At 41.0% G+C, this 24,072-nt stretch overlaps 1 protein-coding gene across 2 annotated transcripts in view; it reads right to left on the reverse strand.

The window, feature by feature from the left end:
• Nucleotides 1-4,028: 4,028 nt before the first annotated feature.
• TMEM87A (transmembrane protein 87A) overlaps nt 4,029-24,072 on the reverse strand; it is a 33,187-nt gene continuing 13,143 nt past the window's right edge. Inside the window, exons 11-20 of one of the 2 annotated variants that reach the window (XM_083350580.1) lie at nt 23,712-23,805; nt 22,939-23,014; nt 17,976-18,080; nt 17,377-17,435; nt 16,814-16,917; nt 16,503-16,576; nt 15,503-15,564; nt 10,557-10,612; nt 8,799-8,829; nt 4,029-6,258 (exon numbers count right to left, since the gene is read on the reverse strand). In XM_083350580.1, coding sequence (XP_083206706.1) covers nt 6,217-6,258; nt 8,799-8,829; nt 10,557-10,612; nt 15,503-15,564; nt 16,503-16,576; nt 16,814-16,917; nt 17,377-17,435; nt 17,976-18,080; nt 22,939-23,014; nt 23,712-23,805 — 703 coding nt within the window. In that variant the 3' untranslated portion in view covers nt 4,029-6,216. Of the gene's footprint in view, nt 6,259-8,798; nt 8,830-10,556; nt 10,613-15,502; nt 15,565-16,502; nt 16,577-16,813; nt 16,918-17,376; nt 17,436-17,975; nt 18,081-19,793; nt 19,867-22,938; nt 23,015-23,711; nt 23,806-24,072 lie in introns of both variants that reach the window. The other variant, XM_083350581.1, reaches the window with a different exon arrangement.

Genomic DNA, 24,072 nt, shown 5'->3' on the forward strand with positions numbered 1-24,072 from the left:
CATCCGCGAATGTGGGTGGATCATAAAGAAATGTATTTCTTCACACTGTAATGGCTTGTCTCCAGAGCCTCTGCCTTTTTCCTTCTAAGTATATGCAGTTGCTTCATTCAGCTACAAAAGGATTACACTCAACGCAGTAATCTTAAATACTGTATTCACCTTCTCTCGCTAAATTCACGTGGAATAGCGTCTTCTTTTGTTTAGCATCACTTTACTACCCTCAGGGTCAGAGGTGCATACTGCAGGTTGTTGTTGTTGTTAGTTGCGAAGTCGTGTCCGACCCATCGCGACCCTATGGACAATGTTCCTCCAGGCTTTCCTGTCCTCTACCATCTTCTGGAGTCCATTTAAGCTCACGCCTACTGCTTCAGTGACTCCATCCAGCCACCTCATTCTCTGTCGTCCCCTTCTTCTCTTGCCCTCAATCTTTCCCAGCATTAGGCTCTTCTCCAGTGAGTCCTTCCTCCTCATTAGGTGGCCAAAGTATTTGAGTTTTAGCTTCAGGATCTGGCCTTCTAAAGAGCAGTCAGGGTTGATCTCCTCTAGGACTGACCGGTTTGATCGCCTTGCAGTCCAAGGGACTCGCAGGAGTCTTCTCCAGCACCAGAGTTCAAAGGACTCAATTCTTTTGCGCTCAGCCTTTCTTATGGTCCAACTTTCACTGCCATACATTGCAACTGGGAAGACCATAGCCTTGACTATACTGCAGGTAGGGAATATTTTAAAAAGTCTTGTTTGTTTATTGGACTTATATGCCACCCATCTTGCCTAATACACCTAGATTGCTGGCCTTTTTGTTCTGAATTTTAAAAAAAAAGTAAAAATTTTAATAGACCGATCTCTTAAAAAAAATAGTGTTTGGAGCTGGTTAACTTCTTTTAACTTTAAATCTCTCATACTTTGTTAAACATAATAATTTAAATTCCTAATGAACTAAAGGCTCTCATATTCAGATACACTTTCCTAATACAGATCAAGTCTGAAGTTGCCTAGCACCAGGGCTTTTTTTGTCAGAACGCACGGAACGGCGTTCCAGCATCTTTTTTTGAATGGAAGAACCGGTTCCTTCTAAGCTGACAGTGAGTACAGACATGGCTGCATAGCGATTTCGCGCCCCCCCCAGCCGATCCGGGCTCTAGAGGCCTTTTCTAAGCTTCCAGAGCCCGGATCCATGGCAGTGGAGCTATTTTGTGCCCCCCCCCGGGGCCCAATCTGGGCTCCAGAGGCCTGGAAAAAACCTCCAGAACTCAGACCCATGGCCGCAGAGCGATTTTGCGCTGCCCCCTGCAGCCTGATCCAGGCTCCAAACCTCTGGAGCCCAAATCGGGCTGCTGGGGGAGGCGCAAAATCGCTCCGTAGCCATGGATCAGGCCGCAAAATCACTCTGCAGCCATAGATCCAGGCTGCAGGTGAGTTATCTGCGCTTCAGAAGCTCCCTAAAGTGGTTTCTCTTTTCCCCTCCCCTCACCACTCCGTAAAGGGCTTTTGATTGGAGCCGGAGCTGTGCATGAGTTCCAGCACTTTTTTTTTCTTTACAAAAAAAGCGCTGCCTAGCACTATAACAGCGCTTTTCAACCTTTTCACCCATTGTACCACTTTTAGGATAAGGCAATATCTGAGTGCCACCAGTTGTCCAGCAAGGTGTCAAAAACGTGACCAAAAAAAAGGAAAAAAATGATAAAGTACAGGTAGTCCTCAACTTACAACAGTTTGCTTAGTGACTGTTTGAAATTACAACAGTATTGAAAAAAGTGACTTATGACCATTTTTCACACTTATGACTGTTGTAGCATCCCCAGGGTCATGTGATTTACATTCAGATGCTTGGCAACTGATTCATACTTATGACGGTCACAGTGTCCCAGGGTCATGTGATCACTTTTTGCAACTTTTTGACAAGCGAAATCAATGGCCAGGGGGTGGGGGCAGCTCATCACTCAGGTTGCAAGGTGCCTGTGTGGGAGGAATCCATGGGTCTCTGGTGGAGGGGGGTGGGACTGAGGTGGGTGCCCTCCTTCCCTCCCTCTCCCCCATTGTCCCTTCCTTCCTTCTTTCTTTCCTTTCTGCCCTTTCTTTGTCCCTCCTTCCCTCCCTCCTATTGTCCCTCCCTCCCTCAGATGCAGGGTGCCTGTGTATGTGTGGGGAATCCATGGGTCTCTGGTGGACAGGGGTGGTACTGGAGTGGGTGTCTTCCTTCCCGCCCTCTCTCCCATTGTCCCTTCCTTCCCTCTTTCCTTCCTTTCTTCCCTCCTTCTTTGTCTCAATCTTTGTCTTCCATAACAAACACGTTATGATCATGGCCCTGCAACAACCGATTAAGTTCATTTAGCTTTTTAAATATGTCAGTCAAATAGGCAAGGCAGGATACCCAAAAGACATTTTCCAGCTTTTCTGCTAGGGGTGATGAAACATTTGTCAGGAACAGGTGTGTTTCATCTCATAGCTCGAATAATCTCAATAAAGTTTCACCTCTTGACAACCAACGTACTTCTGTATGAAAGAGAAGAGTGCTGTGCTCAGAATCCAAATCCTTGCATAATTGCCGGAATAAACATCCATTCAATGGCCGCCTTTTGATGAAATTTATTATTTTTGCAGCATCCGCCAAACTCATGTAACACTGGGCTCATCCGTTTAGCAGCAAGTGCATGTCTGTGCAAGATGCAATGATTTGAAACAATGGAGCAGTTTCTTGCCTTAGCTCATACTATCACCCCCGAAGCTCTTCCTGTAAGAGCTGCTGCACCATCAGAACAAATTCCTACACACCAAGTCCATAATATTCCATATTCACTGAAAAAATTGTCAATTATTGTTAATATTTCTTCCCCAGTCGTTCTGCCAGGTAGTGGGCGGCAAAATAATACGTGTTCCAGTATATCGTCCAAATCAGGAACACGCATAAAGACAATTAATTGCACCTCAGTGTTTTCATCCAATTGAAATACAAATTTTTCTGCTGCTGTGATTTTTTCCACCACTTGTTGAATAACATCTGTGGCCATATCTTGTATTCGTCTTTAGACGGTATTATCAGAACATGGAATATTACGAATAGCAGCAGTCATTTTTCCATCAAAGAGAATTGAGGAAATTGCAATGGCAGAGGGAATCACTTCTTCCACGATTGTGTAAGGTTTATTTCGTTTAGGTGCTATCAAGGACAATTGGTAAGATGCTTCCAGACATTTTTTGGAGATGGTAGTGGACTTCACGAAAGCAGCATGGCGTTTTATAAATTCATCTCTCTTCTTCATAAAAAATGCTATTGGCTTTTCAGTGTGTTTTTTATGTTTTGTTGTAAAATGTCTCTGGAGCAAAGAAGGCTTCATGGAATGCTTGGATAGACGACACGGATCCCGCACAAGAAGAGTTCAATCCAGTTGCTGCACTATGAGTCACTGGGGAGGGCGGGGCCTCGCTCTGCGCCTGCGCTCTTCGCGCGCCCTCGGTAGGGTTTTTGCAGGCCGCTGCCAAGCAGCATGTTTTCTGGCAGGAAGTGAGCTGGGAAGGAGCAGAGCGAGGGGGAGGTAGGGGGGAGGAAGGCGACGCCACATACCACCAGCCAGGTGCTCGCTTACCACCGGTTGAAAAGCCCTGCACTATAACATATTCCTAAGACAGAAGTAGGCAACCTTGACTCTTTTATGACTCATGGACTTCAACTCCCAGAATTCCTGAGCCAGTTATGCTGGGTCAGAAATTTTGGGAGTTGAAGTCCATGAGTCATAAAAGAGCCAAGGTTGCCTACCCAGACAACAGTGTTTATTTGGCTTTGTTTTAGTGTATATTTCAAACTCAGTCTAAGGTTCAGTGGCGGCATTCAGGAATAACAAAAAGCTAAAATTATTAAGGATCAGCAATGTGTAAGCTCTTTTGCACTCAAGTCTTTTGACTCATCCAAACAAAGAAGGATATATTAAAATGAAGAAGCTGCCACTGTATCTGAACCCATGGTCTGTTCCTGATATTTTGCCATCAAAAATAAGACATTTCGTATAAAATATATCAGAAACATACTTAGCTCATTTCAGTGTTTAAAGGCAAAAATAATTTTATTATACAGAACATAAATCTGCTAATTCAGACTGAATCAAATGAAAAAGTTCTTGTAAGACAGAGGACACCGTATTTACCAAACCACTTATACATTGTAAGTGCAACCAAAACACATCTGGGAAGAAGAATTAAGCCAGTACTAAATTCCATGTGAAAACCCAATTCCAGTTATTCCAGAAAAAATTACTGTATCAAATATCTGTAGGACTCGTGTTTTGGCATTAAACTTAGAAAAACACAATTTAAAGGTTTAAAAAAAGACCTTCTTTCACACTTCTCTGGACAACTGAAAAGAAAGGTCCAGCACACATAATTGCATAAATTATTCCAGAAGTGTATTTGTCATTAGATTAACCTGAGTCTGTTCTGTTGCAAGACTTATTTATCCACCCAGTAACAGGGCCAGGTTTCTTGATAGCCTCTTTTTTAAAAAAAACCTCTCAAATATTCAGTATCTAAATATAATTATACAAGTGTATAGTTAAAAATGTCTCTTGGTGTAGATGATAGTTGGGAGGTAGGATGTAGAGTTGCAGATGAACTGTGGAAGGTAATGAAGCTATTGATACTGTACTGTAACAAGATCCTTTTGGCCTTTGGTTAAAATGACTTGAAGATTGAGCTGCCACATCATAGTCTGCAGTTTTATTGTGCATCACAGCCAGCTCCAGATCTGAAGAAACAGCTCAGAAAGATCTCTTCTTCTGTAAGCCTTGGCTATGGTTTTACCTAGAAGCAGTGGACAGGTAGCTATTTTAAATATCTCACTGACCTCCAAAAACTGGTACTTCAAGAGTGTTAAAAAGCCGATGTATTGGGGTGTAATGTCAGCCCCACTACACCAGGACCACTGGGAACAATCAGGAATGCCACTTAAGAACTGCAAAACAGAATACTTCCCATTTATGACTACTATTTTTACAAAGCTCTCACCCAAGCAAATTTAGCACAGGTTAATCAAATAAAAGTAACAATTTAAAGTCAAACACAGTCCAACTGGAGCTTGCCGCCTACAAGTAATTTCAAATAAAAAATGTTTCAGTTTTGACAAATTACAGTACCACAATTCACAGCTGATAGGTTCTGTTTGACCTTATGAATCAATGGCTCAAATCTTTTTGGGCTCAATAAACCTAGCATAATTTTAACATGGAAATAGGGATAGTTGGAAAGTACTGTGATGTTCGATGGCTTTTTCATTCACTTACTGTTCCAATTCAAATGGTTAACTGCTCATGTTCAGACCTCATAGCAACAAACTTGGGATTAAGTAACAACTGCTTTTGAGTACATTAAATTGAAAGTATTTTTTTATGTTAATGGAATGAAAAAAGTGCACTTAATTTTGCTAAAAATATTAAGCATCGTAATTTCTTCCAAATATTTCTTTTGGAGTTTTCCTTAAGCAAAGTCTTCCTTCAAAAACTCTCTTATTTTCATAGCCAGACAGCAGAAACTTCAGACAATAGCTATTGTTTCTAAGAGAAAAGGCACTGATCCTGATTCAAGATTTCTCACACACGACAGGGTGTTGCATATCTGTTTTTGTATGCAAAGTATTTTTACAGATGGGATGATGATTCTGTCAGCTCTGACAGTGTAAGTCCTCCAAGAAAAGTGGATAGAGATCGGAATCAAACCCCCATTTACAGTCTCAAGTACAGGATACTGGAATTAAGTGCAGTACCTTACTGAATACACCATGCTGGAAATTATCTACAAGCAGAGGTCACTTTTGGCTTGTTTGAAGAAATTTCTGCACATGGTCCATCCTAGCTGGCTCGAAGAAACTTCTTGTTTTCTCACACCCCTTATAGTTAAATCATGGAATTTAGAGCTAGTGTTGAATTAAAAGTTGCTCTGCCAATTGTTAAGTGTTTTAACTTAAATTACTTTACAAGAATTTGCTGCGAGAAAAGACATTTCCATAGTTTAAGTAGGACACTGGCAGCAAACAGTGCAAATGCAAATCTTTTCATGACTGAAACTCCCTCCATGCTGACCTCACACAAAAAAAATCCCTCTGATAACAATCAGTAGTTCCAAAGTTCATGGAACATATCAGAGAAAGCAGAATTGGAACATTGCAAGAGAGACAAGGTGTCTTCCTTTCTCAAACAGCAGTAAGACAGATTCTTCTGCAAGTCGTATCATCTTTCATTCCATTTTGGATCTTTCAAAGTGTGTGATCATTCTTTCCTGCAAGATTAATAAATGGAATCCAATAAATATAACAATTTACTTTCCTGAAAAAATTACATTATTGTAACTGAAGCATGATTGTGAAAAAGGCATTATTAATCTAATTGTTGCTGTTGCTTCTATGGCAATTTCAGCATAATAAAGTGAGCACAAGGCAACTTTTATCATACACAAAATATACATTTTGTTTGAGTGTGCTCTTCTAGGTGCAAGTTAAGGTTAGCATGTTAAAAACATTGAGTTAAAGCTTTTAAGGCCTAAAAAGCTGTTGATCTAAGCCCAATAGCTTGTTCAAAAGAAATATCACATGAAACAGGTAAAAGTCACATTTTAATGTGAGATAGTATTAAAGATTGTAGCATATAATACCAATACCAACTCTACTGCTATTTGCCTCATATCAGAAACAGAGAATAAGATTACAAGTTGCCTTGTAAGAATGCACAATGCATGTTTTTTTATGTTACCCTTAGCGTTAGTCTAATGGAAAATGTGTGAACCACAAATAATTTATATTTCATTGTTTAATGTGCATTCTTCAATTCCTGCAGTGTATTTCGATTTTCTAGCTCTCGTACTTTCCTAATCATTATCCTGAAATATCTCCACAGTACTGCCCCACTATAACTAAGCAAATATTGTTAGAATATTCCTGTCCATGACCGTCCACCATCATATCCTTCCTAAAAAATTCAATACATTTTCCTTATCCATTCAGTGTACCAACCTTTCTCAATCTACTCCCCATAGTCCCCAGTTAGTATTTCGATAAATATATGCTAACTGGGAATTATGGGAGTTTTACTTTAGTACACGTGTAATGGACATCCTAAGAAAAGTTTTATTGTAACTAGAGCTCTCCTAATTATTTTCAAATCCTTTCTCAAAAAGAAGTCCACAAGTCACTTAGCTTAACTGTTTCTTATTCCTTATTCTCCAGTTAAAACTGATATTCTGTATATTCAAATTACAGTTATTCACTTTATATATTATTCCTGCCTCAGCATCACTGCAACTTGTTATCCTTGCCTTTCTTTCCTTTTTGCTATGTGCTGCTTGCTTCCAAGTATTTCCATTTATCCTAACAAGCAGAGAAATGGGAAACCTAGATTTCTCTTGGAAGGGCCTGTGATCCTTTAAAGCTTCAGGGACACTGGTGGCACTGTCTAATAAAAAGCCAACAGCAACAACTCTACATTTTAAGATCATGGGTAATATGATTTGGATCATCATTCAGAATGCTTATTTCCTGTATGGTAGCCTCAGCACCATAGGTAGTGACAGATTTTATTTTCCTGGGCTCCAAGATCACTGCAGACGGGGACTGCAGCCAAGAAATTAAAAGACGCTTGCTCTTGGGGAGGAAAGCCATGGCAAATCTAGATAGCACACTAAAAAGCAGAGACATCACTCTGCCAACAAAAGTGCGTATAGTCAAGGCTATGGTCTTCCCAGTTGCAATGTATGGCTGTGAAAGTTGGACCATAAGAAAGACTGAGCACCAAAGAATTGAAGCCTTTGAACTATGGTGCTGGAGAAGACTCCTGCGAGTCCCTTGGACTGCAAGGCTATCAAACTGGTCAGTCCTAGAGGAGATCAACCCTGACTGCTCTTTAGAAGGCCAGATCCTGAAGTTGAAACTCAAATACTCTGGCCACCTAATGAGAAGGAAGGACTCACTGGAGAAGAGCCTAATGCTGGGAAAGGTTGAGGGCAACAGAAGGGGACAACAGAGAATGAGGTGGCTGGCTGGAGTCACTGAAGCAGCAGGCGTGAGCCTAAATGGACTCCAGAAGATAGTAGAGGAGAGGAAGGCCTGGAAAAACGTTGTCCATAGGGTCGCGATGGGTCAGACATGACTTCTCAACTAACAACAACAACAAGCCTCAGCACGTTTTCCAAACAGCATTCAAAAATTTCTCACATCAAATTCACATTAAAATTAGTCTCAATACCATCTTGTATTCTGCACCCTCTCCATAAAATATCAGGTTTATTTAGAGAGCTTTACAATGCAAGCAAGGCTTCCCCTGCCAGAAATTCCAGGTTGGACAATTCATATTTACCATTTTAAAAGCTGGTATTAAGTATTTTGAGTGAAATATCGTTCTCATCTATTGATGTTTTTCACCAAACGCTGACATGAAGTCTTAACATATTTTAGACTTATTCCAATTTAGATTTAATTCTCTCCCTTCCCATATACACAGACAAAATTAAGATTTGTTGTAGAAAATAGCTAGTGGGAGGGAATAAAGGGATAATTGCAGGGAAGGGTTAAAGGATTCCATTCACAGGCTTTTTGCATAACTATCTCAATGCAGATTGTTTTAAAAAAATCAGGTATCTGTTATGAAATCTTTGACTAAAGTATTAAACAAAATTTCCCTTTGACATTTAGTAATTCCCTAATACACTAACTGAAACAGTTAAAGCATTCAGTTTTTAATTGTTGAAATCATTTATTTAATTCTTAACTCATGACTCTTTTGTCATATCATAGGACCTGAATTATTGCTTAAGGGTTAGTTACTGACCTCGTCTGAATCCAGTAATGCTGGCAAAGCCCTGCAATTGAGAAGGAAAGAAAAACATAGTAAAACAAAGAGTAATTCATGACTGCTGTCATGCTAGCATGAAGTATGCATATTCACCAAAATATGCTGGTGATTCAGAGTGCAGGAAAAGAAAAACCACATAAATAGACAAAACTTTGCATTTTTCTTTCAATGAACATTAAACAAAATTAGCATTTGTCCACATCAGCCATGTAAGACAAGGATATATATTGTTTCCGGCCTAGGGCTACATTTGACTACTTCATAACACATGGTTGGGGGGAAAAATAGGTAAGCCCAGAAAGATAATTGTATTTAATATGATTAAAAATGAAATTAATTAAAATGTAATAAATATTATGGTTCTTCATGTATTTATTCACTTTCTCTTCCTTCACCAATTTTGTAGGTAATTCTTGGGGCTGAACCCAAAACTTTGGGGAGATACATGGGGCCTTTAGACCTCAGACTAAGTGCCTGTCACCTCCTGGTCATTGAGCATTTGAAGTAACATTACAAAAATGGGCTGCAAAGTGGCCTATTTCTTTTTTCCCCAAAAAAAAGGTTAGGATGGAAGCAGGAAGATTCTGGGAAATAAAAATCCTTCCATGCCTACCCTTACTTCCCCACTCCTAAGGTTCAGGAGTTTAGTGGTAGAAATGATAAGCTTTCTATTCCCACTTCCATCTTTAACCTACCTCAAATCTTCACAATAATAAAAAGGACTGCCCCATTTCCACCCATCTCTTTTGGTGACATCATCATGACACTATCAAATGTGGGTGTCAGCTGCCTATTTTCATCTTCTTTGATGCGTGTTAGTAAATAAAAATAAAACTGCCATAACCAGGGGGGGAGGGGCACTAGCGAGGGGAAGAGTGCTGGAGATGTAAAATAATCTTGTGGGAAATTGGGGAGTATGGACACTGACAGACACCAGAGGTGCTAAAAAGAGCCATCTTCTGCCTTCAAGGACACCAGCCCTGAGAAAGGAATTTGCTGTGGCTCTGGAGGCACCAAGTTCCCAAACATCAGAACAAGATCTAATTGGACTGCTCTCCCAGGGGGGGAGGGTTTTGGACACTGGGAATTGCTTTCAATATATGATTTTCGTGCGGTTTTTCTTCACTCAACATCTCTAGTTAACGTACCTTTTGTCTAATACCTATGGAGTCAAGGGTTGTACTTTCCTAGGGAGCAAGTTGGGGCCAGTCTGACAGTGGGGCAGAAGAGCCCTGGTGGTACAATAGTTAGAATGCAGTATTGCAGGCTGAGTCTGCTTATAGCCAGGAGTTCGATCCTGACAGCCTCCTCAAGGTTCATTCAGCCTTCCATCTTCCAAGGTCAGTAAAATGAAGACCCAGATTGCTGGGTGCTATATGCTGACTCTGTAAACTGCTTAGAGAGGGCTGTAAAGCACTATGAAGCAGTAGATAAGTCTTAAGTGCTATTGCTATTTAGCAGCCTATCCAGTGGATATTGTCTAATCTAACAAAGGCCGTTGATTCTAAAAAGCTTCCCAAAGATTGTTTCATCAAGTAAAAGCAAGTTTAAACAAGGACAAGGATGCATTTATAATGTATATTAGAAACTGATAACTGGCAGCCTAAAAGGCAGAATCCAGTAGTTACACCCATTCTGGATATTGCAAGTGGCAACACCCCCTTTATTTTCAAAATAACTATTTTAGTGCTTTTAAATATATTTTTATGTGTAACTCTTACTATGGTTACTTACACATCAGTCACAGAAGAAGGAACATTCTCTTCTACCCATTTCAAATCATCTTCTTGCTACAGTTTTTAAAAAGAAGATTATTGAATTATTATGTGCTTAAAATTATAGTACATTTTTGTGATGATTACATTCAATCTAAAATATTAAGCAAAAAAGTATCTTCCCCATATTTTTCCAATGGAATATCTCATTAACTATATCTGTCATTTTTTTCACCTCTTATTTCAAAGAGGCCCATAAACATTTTACTACATTACTTTATATATAACATAGGCCATCATTTTAAAAAGATACGCTTAATTGAATTACCAGTTTTATTTTAAAGCATGCTAAAGAATGTATCGCATTCAAAGTACTTTAACGTGCCATTATTCATTAAAAAATTTCAATTACAGGTTATTCATATACATGTAATCCTTGCTTAACGCCCGTTCATTCAGTGACCATTCAAAGTTATAACATCACTGAACAAGAGGGACTTACAAAAGGTCCTCATAGTTGCCGCTGTTGCAGCTGTCCCCGCAGTCATGTGATCGGGATCTGGGGGGGCTGGCAAGCAGCTTGAAATTACGATGTCGCAATGCCCCACGGTCACATGATCATCATTTGCAATGTTCACTGTCAGCTTCAAACAAGCAAAGTCAATAGGGAAGTCTGCAAGAGGTTGCAAATGGCCATCACATAACCTCAGGATGCTGCAATCACATGGGATTCGCCTAATGGCAGCGCCTAAGACTGCTACAACTGCTATTAAGTTAACATGGTCACATGATGTGCTTTAGGACTGCTTCACTTAATAACAGAATTGCTGGTAAAAAGTACAATTGTTAAGTGAGGACTATCCGTATAGTATCCAAAGTGCTTTAAATTGTTATTATTCATTGGGCAAATTACATTAAATAATATCTTTAATGCTAAAATAATTAGCAATTTGGAAATTACAGTTTATTCACACAATGGTAATTTTTTTCATTACACACACTATGGGAGAAAGATATTTTGTGACAGTTAGAAGATATTTTTGCCATAAGAGACCTAAAATATGTACCGTATATACTTGAATATAAGCCGACTCGAATATAAGCCGAGACCCCTAATTTTACCCCCCAAAAATGGAAAAAGTTGGTGACTCGAGTATAAGCCGAGGCTGGGAAATGCAGCAGCTCACCTTATGCTCCTCTCCAGAGATCTTCCCTCAGCAGCGGCCGGCAAAGTAGCTCGCACGCGAAACAAGCCCGGCAGAGGAGCCGGAGCGGCGAGCAGAGGCGCCCGGCCCAGATCCTGCAAGGCCCGGCCGAGACGCGCCCCCAGCAGCGGAGCTGCTCCGGCTCCTCTGCCGGGCTTGTTTTGCATGTGAGCTACTTTGCCTGATGCTGAGAAGACCCGCTTGGGCACTCGGGTTGGTGTCAGTCTCCGCAGGCCCTTCTCGGTTCCAGGAACGTCAAGCGCGCTTGGCTCTCCACCCCCACGGCAGGGCAGGGCAGGGCAGAGACTTGCTCGCCCTTCTGACGGCCCTGAAGAGAAACGAAGGGCTTGCAAACTCCCCGCGAGAAGCTGGGCGAAGCGCGCGGCTGGGCGAGTGTGTGCCTGCGCGCGTATTTACGAAAGAAACGCTCCGAGAGTTCTTCTTTCTCCGCCCCCTTGGGGGGAACTCTAGCGACTGCTGTAGCGCGCTTCTCTTCTCGGCTCCGAAAATAGGGATTTCTACTCTCTCTCTCTCTCTCTCCCCTCCCCACCCCGCATTCTCCTGCCTCTTCGATTGCGACAATAAAAGGGCGAAGGGTGCGCTGGTTTCTTCCTCCCCCCCTCCCCTCCCCTCCCCGATTGTCAGGTGAGGCAGCTGGAGGTCTGGCCGGGAGATTGTAGCCGTTTTGAAACGCCGCGTCTTGAAACGCCCGATCAGCTGATTTTCGGGTGGAAGAGCCGCGGCTTGAATCTGTTTGCATCTGCCTGAATTAGACCGAAACGGCCTGAATTTGACCAGAGTTGCTTTGTAATGGCTGGAGGAACTGCACAGGAGGTCTTGCCGGGAGATTGTGGCCGTTTTGAAACGCCGCGGCTTGAAACGCCCGATCAGCTGATTTTCGGGGCGGAAAGAGCCACGGCTTGAATCTGCTTGTATTTGTTTGAACTTAACCAGAAACGGCTCGTAATGGCTGGAGGAACTGCGGAGGGAGTGAATGCTCCAGCCTGGAATATTTGGAAAGGCTGGGGGAACCGGATGAACTGCAGCTTAAGCGACTGTTGCCGGAGGAGCCATGGCTTGAAACGCCCCAGTTTTGGGGCAGCGTTTGCTTGTTCCCTCCCTCCCTCCCTCCCCTTTCCCTCCTCTCTAAATCCTTCCTTCCTTCCTTCCTTCCTTCCTTCCTTCCTTCCTCCCTCCCTCCCTCCCTCCCTCCCCTTTCCCTCCTCTCTAAATCCTTCCTTCCTTCCTTCCTTCCTTCCTTCCTTCCTTCCTTCCTTCCTTCCTTCCTTCCTTCCTTCCTTCCCCAGCCCTAATCCGGAAAGTGGAAGGAAAGAAGAGTAAAGGCTGGGCGGAGGAGGAGGGGAAGTTTAAAAAGGGGGCGGCGTTCCCTTTAAAAAGCCGCCCGCCACGCCGCGCTCCCTCGCAGCACTCGCGGCGGCTGGCTTCTTGGCTCCCAGTCTCCCCCAGGCTTCCCGGCTGTGATTGGCGAGCGAGCCTCCCGAGCTCCGGCGGCCGTGACATCAGCAGAAGCGGAGCAAGCAAAAGCGAAGGGGGAAGGAAGTTCACCAGCAGCACCTCGAGCCCGCTCCAAGCGCTGGCGGACGCGGAGCCGAAAGAGAAGCAGCATCTCTGCGCGCCCGGGCTGCTGGGGTGAAGTTGCAGCCGCCGCACCAACCAGCTCCTATTTACAGCCACCCATCCGAGAGAAAAGCGGCTGTCGGTGCTTCGTCGGCCTTGATCCGGGACGCAGCCTGACCTCCCCTCGTCCCGGGAGACTCTCGCTTCCCCCCACCCTCCCTACATCCCGAGCCTTCCAGATCTTCGCCTGCCTACTCGCGAGCAGGCATGTTTTCCAGCCAATCCGGGCCTGGGAGCAGGGCGCCGGCGGCACGTCCACTTTCCCCGCACTCTCCGTTCAGTGCTTCCTCCACCCCACCCCACCCCACCTCACCCCTCCCCGCAAAAGATGCCGGGGTCGACAGCGTTTTTTCTACCCGGAACAAGCAAACACGCAGGCAACCCTGCACTATTCAGCTCAGTGAAGTCACGCTTGAAACGGCTTGAAACGCCCGATCAGCTGATTTTCGGGGCGGAAAGCGTGCGGTGTTGTTGTTTTTTTTCCTCCCCCCGAAAGTGAACGGCAGCTTTCCGTACTAGTGTATTGGCATGTCAAGACACCAGCACAAAGACCAAGGTACAAGCAGCCCTCCTTCAGTCATTATTGAAACATTTGATCAGCCCAACTTCTTCTTCTTATTATTATTATTATTAAATCTGTTTTTTAACCAAGCGTGACTTCACTGAGCTGAATAGTGCAGGGTTGCCTGCGTGTTTGCTTGTTCCGGGTAGAAAAAACGCTGTCGACCCCGGCATCTTTTGCGGGGAGGGGTGAGGTGGGGTGGGGTGGAGGAAGCAGTTTGCGAAGCAGCCGAAATGGGGGTGTCAAGCCGACCAGGAGGAGGAAGAAGAAGAAGAGGAGGAGGAGGAGGAGGAGTGGGGGGCACGCGGCAATCCCGCTTCGCTGCTTTCGCCCGGCGCCCTTTTCCGACGTCCGCATCACTCCAGGCTCAAAGGGCGCCGTCTGAACGGAGAGTGCGGGGAAAGTGGACGTGCCGCCGGCGCCCTGCTCCCAGGCCCGGATTGGCTGGAAAACATGCCTGCTCGCGAGTAGGCAGGCGAAGATCTGGAAGGCTCGGGATGTAGGGAGGGTGGGGGGTGGGGGGAAGCGAGAGTCTCCCGGGACGAGGGGAGGTCAGGCTGCGTCCCGGATCAAGGCTGACGAAGCACCCTAGCCGCTTTTCTCTCGGATGGGTGGCTGTAAATAGGAGCTGGTTGGTGCGGCGGCTGCAACTTCACCCCAGCAGCCCGGGCGCGCAGAGATGCTGCTTCTCTTTCGGCTCCGCGTCCGCCAGCGCTTGGAGCGGGCTCGAGGTGCTGCTGGTGAACTTCCTTCCCCCTTCACTTTTGCTTGCTCCGCTTCTGCTGATGTCACGGCCGCCGGAGCTCGGGAGGCTCGCTCGCCAATCACAGCCGGGAAGCCTGGGGGAGACCGGGAGCCAAGAAGAATCGGAGGAACGGAGACCCGGCGACGTTTGGGGAGGTTTGGGCGCCTCCCCAAATATCCCCAAACGTCGCCGGGTCTCCGTTCCTCTGCGCCCTGCCTGCCTGCTTCTTTCCGCTGTGGAAAGAAGCAGGCAGGCAGGGCGCAGAGGAACGGAGACCCGGCGACGTTTGGGGATATTTGGGGAGGCGCCCAAACCTCCCCAAACGTCGCCGGGTCTCCGTTCCTCCGCCCCCTGCCTGCCTGCTTCTTTCCGCTGTGGAAAGAAGCAGGCAGGCAGGGCGCAAACTCCCCAAACTTCAGCAGGTCTCCGGACGGCGGTGGCTTGGGAGAGGTGCGCGCGATCCCGGAAGCACCAAAGCCTCGGCCGCGCATAAGTCCTCGGTAAGTTTTTTTGTTGACTGGAGTATAAGCCGAAGTGGGATTTTTCAGCCCAAAAAGTGGGCTGAAAAATTCGGCTTATACTCAAGTATATACGGTATTTATAAAAGGCATAAGTTTAGGTGCAAATTAAAAAGTTGTCTTTGCTATTGCATCTCCCTTTTTAAGCATATTTTAGTTTAATCCCAACAACTGACATCACTCATAATTGCTGCCATTTATTGGAAGTAATATTTTGCTAATCAGCATCTTAGCACATTATTCTTATATCTTTCATTTTCCCAGCATTAGCTAAAAAAATACTAGCTAAGAACTTACTGCTTTGTTGGTTTTAGGATTTCCATTTGATTCTTGTTTTGAAGTTCTCATTTTCATGCCTTCTGCATAAAATATTAGGGGAGGAATCTTATTCAAGAGTGGAACACTTAGTTGAGTATGTAAAATATAATATATAATACATATTTATCAGTGTTTAATCTATTTCCCACATTCAGAACAGGCTTAAAAACTGTTTTTTGGAAAATTGGAATAGACCTGTGGAGGCAACTCCTGGGAAAGATAACATAGGCAAAATTATTTGGTCCTATAGACTTAGTTTTCAATTCTGTTTATTTCTGATGCCATGATAAATCAATATGAGAGAGATCTTCAAAAAGACAAAAGCGTGCCTAAACTGGGCAAAACTGGAGTAGCCCACTGGAGCTATTTTAGGAACAGAGGTTCAGTATCTATGTCTGACAAACATAGAGCAAACAGGTCTGTTTGGAGATGTGAGAAAAAGTAGAGATCTGTTTTAATCTACAGTATTCTAGTTCCATTCCAAATGCTCTCATGAAGATATAAGGATGTATTTCTTACATGCTGAACAGCACGATCAACTTTAGAAGTTTATTGTTCCCTGGTTCACATGACGTGGTAAATCATAATGTTATATTTTGATCTTAATATATGCAGATGCACCCAATGGTGTATTATACAGTCATTTAACCATAATTCATTATAATGTGTGAATCAAGTCCACCTTGTTTATTTCTTAAATATCTGACTCAAATGTAACTATGTTTTCAGCTGCCGCTTGAATTCCAGTGCCAATGCAAAGATTGGAGAGACCATCCCATGAAAAAAAAATTATGTCTCTTAGGGACAAAAATGCAAAACAATTGCTTGTAATAGCCTTGTTTCACAAAAGACTGCAATAATGGTATGTAATTAAAACTTGAATTGGGGTAAAGGGATACTAGTAATAATACATGAAGCTACAGATATGCCCTTTCAGAATTAAAGTTGCTTTCATAAAACAGAGATATGTTTTTCTTACCAAAACTCTCTTTCAGCATTGGCTCTTTCTGTTCATCGTCCTCATCTTCTTCAGACAACGGTGAAAAAGCAAACCTTTCAGGAAGCAAAGTAACAAATAATGGCTTCATCGGATTAATGGCTTCAACAGTAAAATATTTTTACTGTTTCTTTAAACTGTTTCTTTAAGATTGTTTGTAGTATCTAAAGCTAAAAGGGAAAGTACTGGACAGCTACAATAAGCCGATGCCTTCGACTGTATCTACCTATATTTATAGTATAAAGTATATATACTATAAAGTACAGTATAAACTATAGTATAAAGTATAGTACCGCTGGTTGTTGGCAGATGGCCTCCAAAGAATCATGATGACAAAAAGAATCATTGAGAACAACAGCCGCCAGATGGCATCATCAACCCATAGCTCTTGCCAGTCCTGTTAATAGACATAAGATATTAAATGATAAAAAGTTCCATTTTTGAAATGAAATCCCAACATTTTCAGCAAGGCAAAATTAAAGTTTGACTCCTAATGATTTTAGGCTCATGCCCATGTTGTTTCCTTAGCAATAATAAAGAAGTGTTTTCATTTGCCATTGACTTCTCCCAAGATATATTCTTACCTTCCCAGATCAGCCTATAGTCGTGATAATTCTCTATCGCAGGGGTGTCAAACTGGCAGCCCACAAACCGGATACATCACACACAGGTCACACAAAGGCAAAAAACATCATGATGCTTCACGATACGTCACGTGATGTGATCACGTTTGACACCCGTGCTCTATCGCATCCACCCAGGTCTGAGCCAGCTTAGCTTCCAAGTTAAGACAAGGTTATCAAATTCCTAGCTATCTACTTAGCTAGCAAAACTGACAAAAAAGAGACAGACTCACCGACTTACAATCCATCAGTCTGAATTTCAAAGTTGTCCAGATGATAAAAACAATAGATGCTAAAAGTTTTTTTTAAAAAAATAAGAACACATACATATGGCAAAATATTAGCAAATCAGACTGAACTGCAGAACTGCAGAATAATGTAATTATTATTATCGTCTATAACTAATTCATACTATTAAACTTCTGGTCATCTGCCTGATTTCTTTGAAACTTGCTCTTTATTCACTGAAAATAAAAATCATAATGAACAGTTTTACAGAAAAATATTTACCCTTAACTTCCAATTCAGTTCAATAAACGTAAGGAGATAACAAAGATAACATATTTACTTCTGCATCCTAGAATTATAATAAGAAATAAGAAATTTTTGTTTGAAATAGATTGGCAAATTTCAGTAAGTCATAAGAATGCAATCTCCTTCCTGGCAAAATTTTTATTTCCTTTTATCTCCTTCATTTATGTACCATTATTATTTATTTATGAAATAAATGTGGACATGTTTCTTGACCTTGAGCACCAATGCTAAGTACCCTATGATATCTGGTTTAACAATGTTTATTTTAAAATTAGGAATAATAATTTCTACAATTTACCTGCTATTGCCAAGATGAGTGTATTGGTAAAGTGCCGGTAAAGAGATAGCTTCACAACATTCCTCCTAAGCTTCAACAATTTCATTGTTTGAGTTAAACTGATAAATATGTATAGAAAGTCAAGGGAAGATTCAGTATATATACATTTATGACATAATCATACTCTAGTTTCTTTTCAGATCTTATTTGATATCACCAGATATATTATTACCCATTAATCCTGGGAAAATAACATATATATATAATAAACAACTCACAGAAATCTGAATATTTTACCTATTTTGCATACTGCCTCAATTTTTAGTTGCCACGTTGAATCCCTGACACAGATGTTATTAAATATACTTAGTTCTGGTATTGCTCCAAAGGCTGTTAAAAATAATGAATAATCCTGCCTGCGTGAAATATGAACTAATAGTACTGAGATCAGTCATGTGGCATCCTATCTCCAAACTTTATAGTGCCTGTTTAAAGTATTGTCCTTATGAACTTAGTTTTCAGCCATTTTACAGAAAGTATGCCAAGATGAGTTCCATCTCTGGCATAAATCACAAGTACATGCAAACTCTGAGGAGGATTACTAAAATGAGCATAGCATCCCTTTTTGCCAGTACAATGTAAATTGCCTCACAACGGATGGGTTCATACTTCATTCTAAACCAAGGTTTGCTTAAACATAATCGGTAGAATTAGATGGGTTTGCATAACATACAAAGTCCCAAATCAAATAAGTTGTATTAGTGCAATGTTGAATCAAATTATTGAATCAGACCATGTCCCATCTAACCTAATACTGCTTGGGTTGAATAACAGCAGCTCTCCAGGATTTTTGACAGGAGATTTTCCAATCCAAGTTGAAAATCCTCTGGTTGTCTTTCCCAACTGAGTGATGTACAACTTCAGATTTCAGAATTCCCAACTACCACAACTACTGAGATCCGCGCTTCTGGTGGATACCTAAATTAGGCTTGAATACATTCTGTAGAAATTCAGATTACAGTTATATACCCTACTACTACAACAAGAGCACTTCCAAAAGTGGTAACTACAGGTAGTCCTCGACTTACAACAGTTCATTTAGTGACTAGTCAAAGTTACAACAGCACTGAAAAAAGTGACTTATAACCATTTTTCATACTTACGACCATTGCAGCATTCCCATGATCACATGATTTACGTTTGGATGCTTGACAACTGGTTAAATGTTATGACAGTTGCAGTTTCCCAGGGTCACACAATCACTTTTTGTGACCTTCTGGCAAGCAAAGTCAATGGGAAAGACAGATTCACTTAACAACTGTGGCAAGAAAAGTCATAAAATGGGACAAAGCTCACTTAACAAATTTCTCAGTTGGCAATATAAATTTTGGACTCAATTATGGTCATAAGTCGAGTACTACCTGTATCACTGACCCCATGGAATTATGTAAATCATTCTGCAAAAGATTTAGTTTTCACTAGCCTCTTTGGTCACTAGATTTGCAGTCAAATGCTGTCCATTTTGACCTCAAAAGTCCACTAAGCAAAATGAGGCTTGTTCCGTACTATAGTTTTCCCCAACCTGCTGCCTTCCAGATGTACTGAGATTCAATGCTTATCGTACTGAGTGAAGGATAAGAATGCTGAAATCACATTCAAATTCACTAATTGAAATGCACTAGCAAAGGTAGGCAGGAGCAAAATCTTGGGAGTATTATATCTGGGGAATAAATCAAACAATAAAAAGATCAGTCAGAATATCTAAAGGAGAATGCCACCCACCATGAAAACCCAGCTCCAAATAAATTAACAATCCACCAAATAAACCAGTGAAGAAGGATATCCACCAACAGAGAGCAGTATCTAGGAAAGCCAGTGGAATAAAAGCCAAGGAGGCAAGATCATTCTGTGCCTAGAGAGACAAAGAGAAAAAGGCATTGAGATCAAGGATCAGGAAACATGCCTACAAAGATTAAGATTTGAGAAAAGACTGCATCCTAAAGATATAGACCTGTTACCTTACTATCTACTGAACACATTTTTCTTCCTTTATTCCCAAAGAATAGGTCCAGTTACTACATTACTCTAATATGTGTATGTGTGTGTGTGTGTGTGTGTGTATGTGTGTGTGTGAATGTGTGTGTGAATATGCATATACATATATAGAGCGCTCATAAACATATGTATTTTTCACATGTTTTTATTTTACTGGATTTTATTTTTTTCCTTTGAAGGGTACTTGTCAATTCTAGGATTTCAGTTCAACTACAGGTAGACCTCAACTTACAACAGTTCATTTAATGACCATTCAAAGTTACAATATCACTGAAAAAGTCACATGACCAGTTTTTACACTTACGCCCATTGCAGCATTTTGCAACTTTCTGACAAGTAAACAGTCAATGGGGAAGCCAGATTCACTTAACAGCTGTGTTACTAACTTAACAGCTGCAGTGATTCACTTAACAACTATGGCAAGAAAGGTTGTAAAATGAGGCAAAGTTCACTTAACAACTGTCTCACACAGCAACATAAATGTTCAGTTCAATTGTGGTCATAAGTCAAGGACTACCTGTACATAAGACCCATAACTAAAAGGAACCGCAATAATTAATACTGAATGACCAGATAGGAAAAAGAATGCTAAGAACCCCAAAACATCACTGCTGTAACCAGAAGGCATTGCTAGCTCCATTTTCCACAAACTGGAATCAGTAAGCACAACTTTCATTCTCTATCAATGAAGGAAAGTTGATAGGAAAGAACGTCCTAGAGCAATATCTCTACAAAGTGACCAGAAGCACATTACAGAACGTTCTATTAAACTGTGCCTAAGGGCTACCTCTAAAAAAAAACCAAATATATCTATTTTATAAACTTCATAACCATAGAAGACATATGTACACCTTGCCTGAGATGAAACAGGAAAGAATATTTCCTGTGATCTACAAAACGTTGAATTAACCTTGGGCAAAAAGGGGAAATCCTGTGTTAAGACATATACCCATCTTCCGACCTACACCAACAAAGAACCTACTTTTTTTGTTGATGTCACTTGCCAGAGCTAAGGAAAGGATTCCAGGTATGAGGACCCTGGAATACAGATTATGGCAACAGGATGTCGATCCAGAATGTGAGGACCCCGAGGGCATCTGGTAAAGGAGTTCTCAGATCTCCAGTCTCTTCCACACAGTGGATTTCACTGTTTTGCTTAAAAGATGCTTAGTCACCAATGTTTTGGAAGCCCTGCCTAGTTAAAAACCTAATAATAAAACTGCAAGTGGCAGCTTCTGGCAAGAATCGTCTATCTTTTTCTAGGAGAGTCCTGGATAGAGATGGGAGGGAAGGGAGGGAAGAGAGAGAAGGTGACACCAGGAAGTAGTAAAAAGTAGGAGAGTGGAGTGGCCTTGTCTATTTTGGTTCTCCTGCCAACAACAACTGCCCCTGACAGTTTATTGCCAGGGCAATGTGACCTTGTTATTAAAATATCCATCATTTCCAGTTATATTGTGATTTGTCACCCTTATGTGTGCTTCAAAAGATGAAACAGATTACGTTTTAGGCAAAAGTGCCATTTTTTAAGCACGTTTTTGCATGCTGGCTACACTTTCCCAGAGTCCTAACCCACAAAGTGTTCCCTCCAAACCATTCTCACTTCCAGATTTATCAGTCAAGAAGAAAAATACAAGTAGAGTGTAGAGACTTCCTATCCAAATTTTGTTGTTGGCAGTAAAAATCAAACTCTACAGCAACTATCCTCTTTGCAAATTATTGCAACAGAGTTCATTTACTGTCAAATCTAGATTGGTCCCAATAATCTGCCAAAATATTGCTGGATTTTCATTTGAGGCTAATGTAAACCATATTATTATGATTAAAATACTTCTACCTAAATTTAGTAACAGAAAATTGCAATAATTATTCAGTACTGAATAGAATTATTTATGGATGATTTCATTGTAACTGAAATTATATGGATTTTTTGCTTTAGATGTGTTAGGTTTGTTTTATTCTTACTAAAGCATCATAAATGTGTTGCTTCCAATATTAAATTAAACTGCTAATATCAGTTGTATTGCATCTTGTTCTAAACTATTAAGGTATTGGAAGTTAAATATCGGAACTGTCAAAAATACATTGTATAAAATCATCCACATTTATATTTACATCACTCTGATTTGTGTTTTAAAACAATAGCATTATATACACAATTTGCACTTTCCATTAATCTACTATCAAATTTCTTCTACCAACCTACCAACCTACCAACATTGCAAGGAAGCAAACAGCTTTAATACCACAGACATGTGAATAATAACTTAATGCTCTAGATGGAATAATAATAATAACAATAACAATAACAATAACAATTATTATTATTATTATTATTATTATTATTATTATTATTATTATTGGCTAATAACAACAACAATAATATAATATAGATGGATGAATAATAACTTATTTGGCTACTTAGGCTACTTAGAGGTTTATCTGTACCCTCTGGGTCATCTGAATACTGCAAGTGCCCTCAATGACTCTCAGAAAGAGGCTAACAACCAGATGACTGCAAGGAATATAAATCCTTCCATTCTCCACCAATCAGTCAGAACTGAAGAAGCTTCTTGGATGAGAAGTGAAAAGCCTTCAAGCAAAAACAAAGTCCAGTTGCCTTTTGAAAAAGCACCCTGGGATACTGTGGTGATATTCAGATTTGTGAGGTGGCTCCTCTTTTTATTGCTCATAGTATTAGCAAGTCATACCCTGAATTAAGGGATTATAGGGTTGTAAAAAGGGAGTTTTTATAAGGTGGTTTTTCTAAGGCTGAATCCTAAAAGAGGGAGAGGATGATCTTTAGATAATTTAACTATTTGTTCACTATTTTTTTCAAATACATCTACAGTAGTTTCTCTGATCCATTAAAAATCCAGGATACATATTGCAATGATATAAATTAGAAATATAAGACACAATTTTTGAAAGGATATCCAATAAATAATACAGGAGTCAATGACAGACAGTCCGAAGTTAGCTACAGCAGCTGTAACACCATGGAAAGACTGAAAAGGCATTAGAAAGAGAATTGTTTTGATGTTACAAATACAATAAAAAGGATTTTTAAACATGGATCAGCATAGGAACAATAGTCCTACCAGATACAAAATAAAACTCAATGGGACAATATAGTTTACATTGAATAACATGGAGAAATAACAAGCAGATCAGGAATTGCCACGTGGCCTAGAAAATTTCATCTCCTAGATACCTTGAGTTGGGAATGTTAATAGATCCAAGAAGCAGAGTTTAACTACACAAGCTAACAATATGGTAGTCAAGATTAACCTGTCCAACATCTGATAGTTTACAAAATTACAAAAAGGAATATTCTTTTTAAACTCCTCTTAGTAGGAAGAATCATCCACTTCATTAATGAAAATTTAAAAGGAACTTATAAAGTGCACAAACATGTTCTTTAATAAATACAAGATAGAAAGGATTACAGATAAGGTTAAAATGAATAAAAACATTCCATTAAGAAAGAACCAGTGCTTGAGAAAAGCCAATCACAAAAATTCTATTGAGAGTCAAAAAAAAGGGAGTGGCTGCACAAGAAAAGGTGCCACCATCAAGACTGTCAACCATAAATATTCAACAAATCAGTTATTTTATGCTATACAAAACTTGCTTGCAGCAAGTGAAGCCCACCAGCTTCATGCATATGAGAGATACAAAACTCTGAAATAAGTTATTACTAACCCCAGTGACTCTGAGGACACCTTCCACACCAGAAAATAATAAATAAAGCACTCCAGCTGCAATTACTTTATGAAGAGTAACTCCCAGACGAGGTCTGCAATTGGGAATAAAAGAAATTTAAAAGAAAGTGAAAGCACAGATTGGCTTTGTCAAATGACATTTCATTTAATTATCTATCATTTCCCCACCAAGGAAATGTGAGTCCATTACTCTCTTTGGACCATACTGAACCTCCACCCAGACTTTGCCATCTCCCTCTTTGCAAGATGTGATACATGTGTGCATGCATCCCCTTGAAAAGCTAGCAAGGTTGACATTTTGTGGTTTAATCATTGCAAATAAAGCATATGGAAAAGCTCTT

The sequence above is a fragment of the Vipera ursinii genome, assembly GCF_947247035.1.
Source record: "Vipera ursinii genome assembly, chromosome: 1".
Classification (NCBI taxonomy): Eukaryota; Metazoa; Chordata; class Lepidosauria; order Squamata; family Viperidae; genus Vipera; species Vipera ursinii.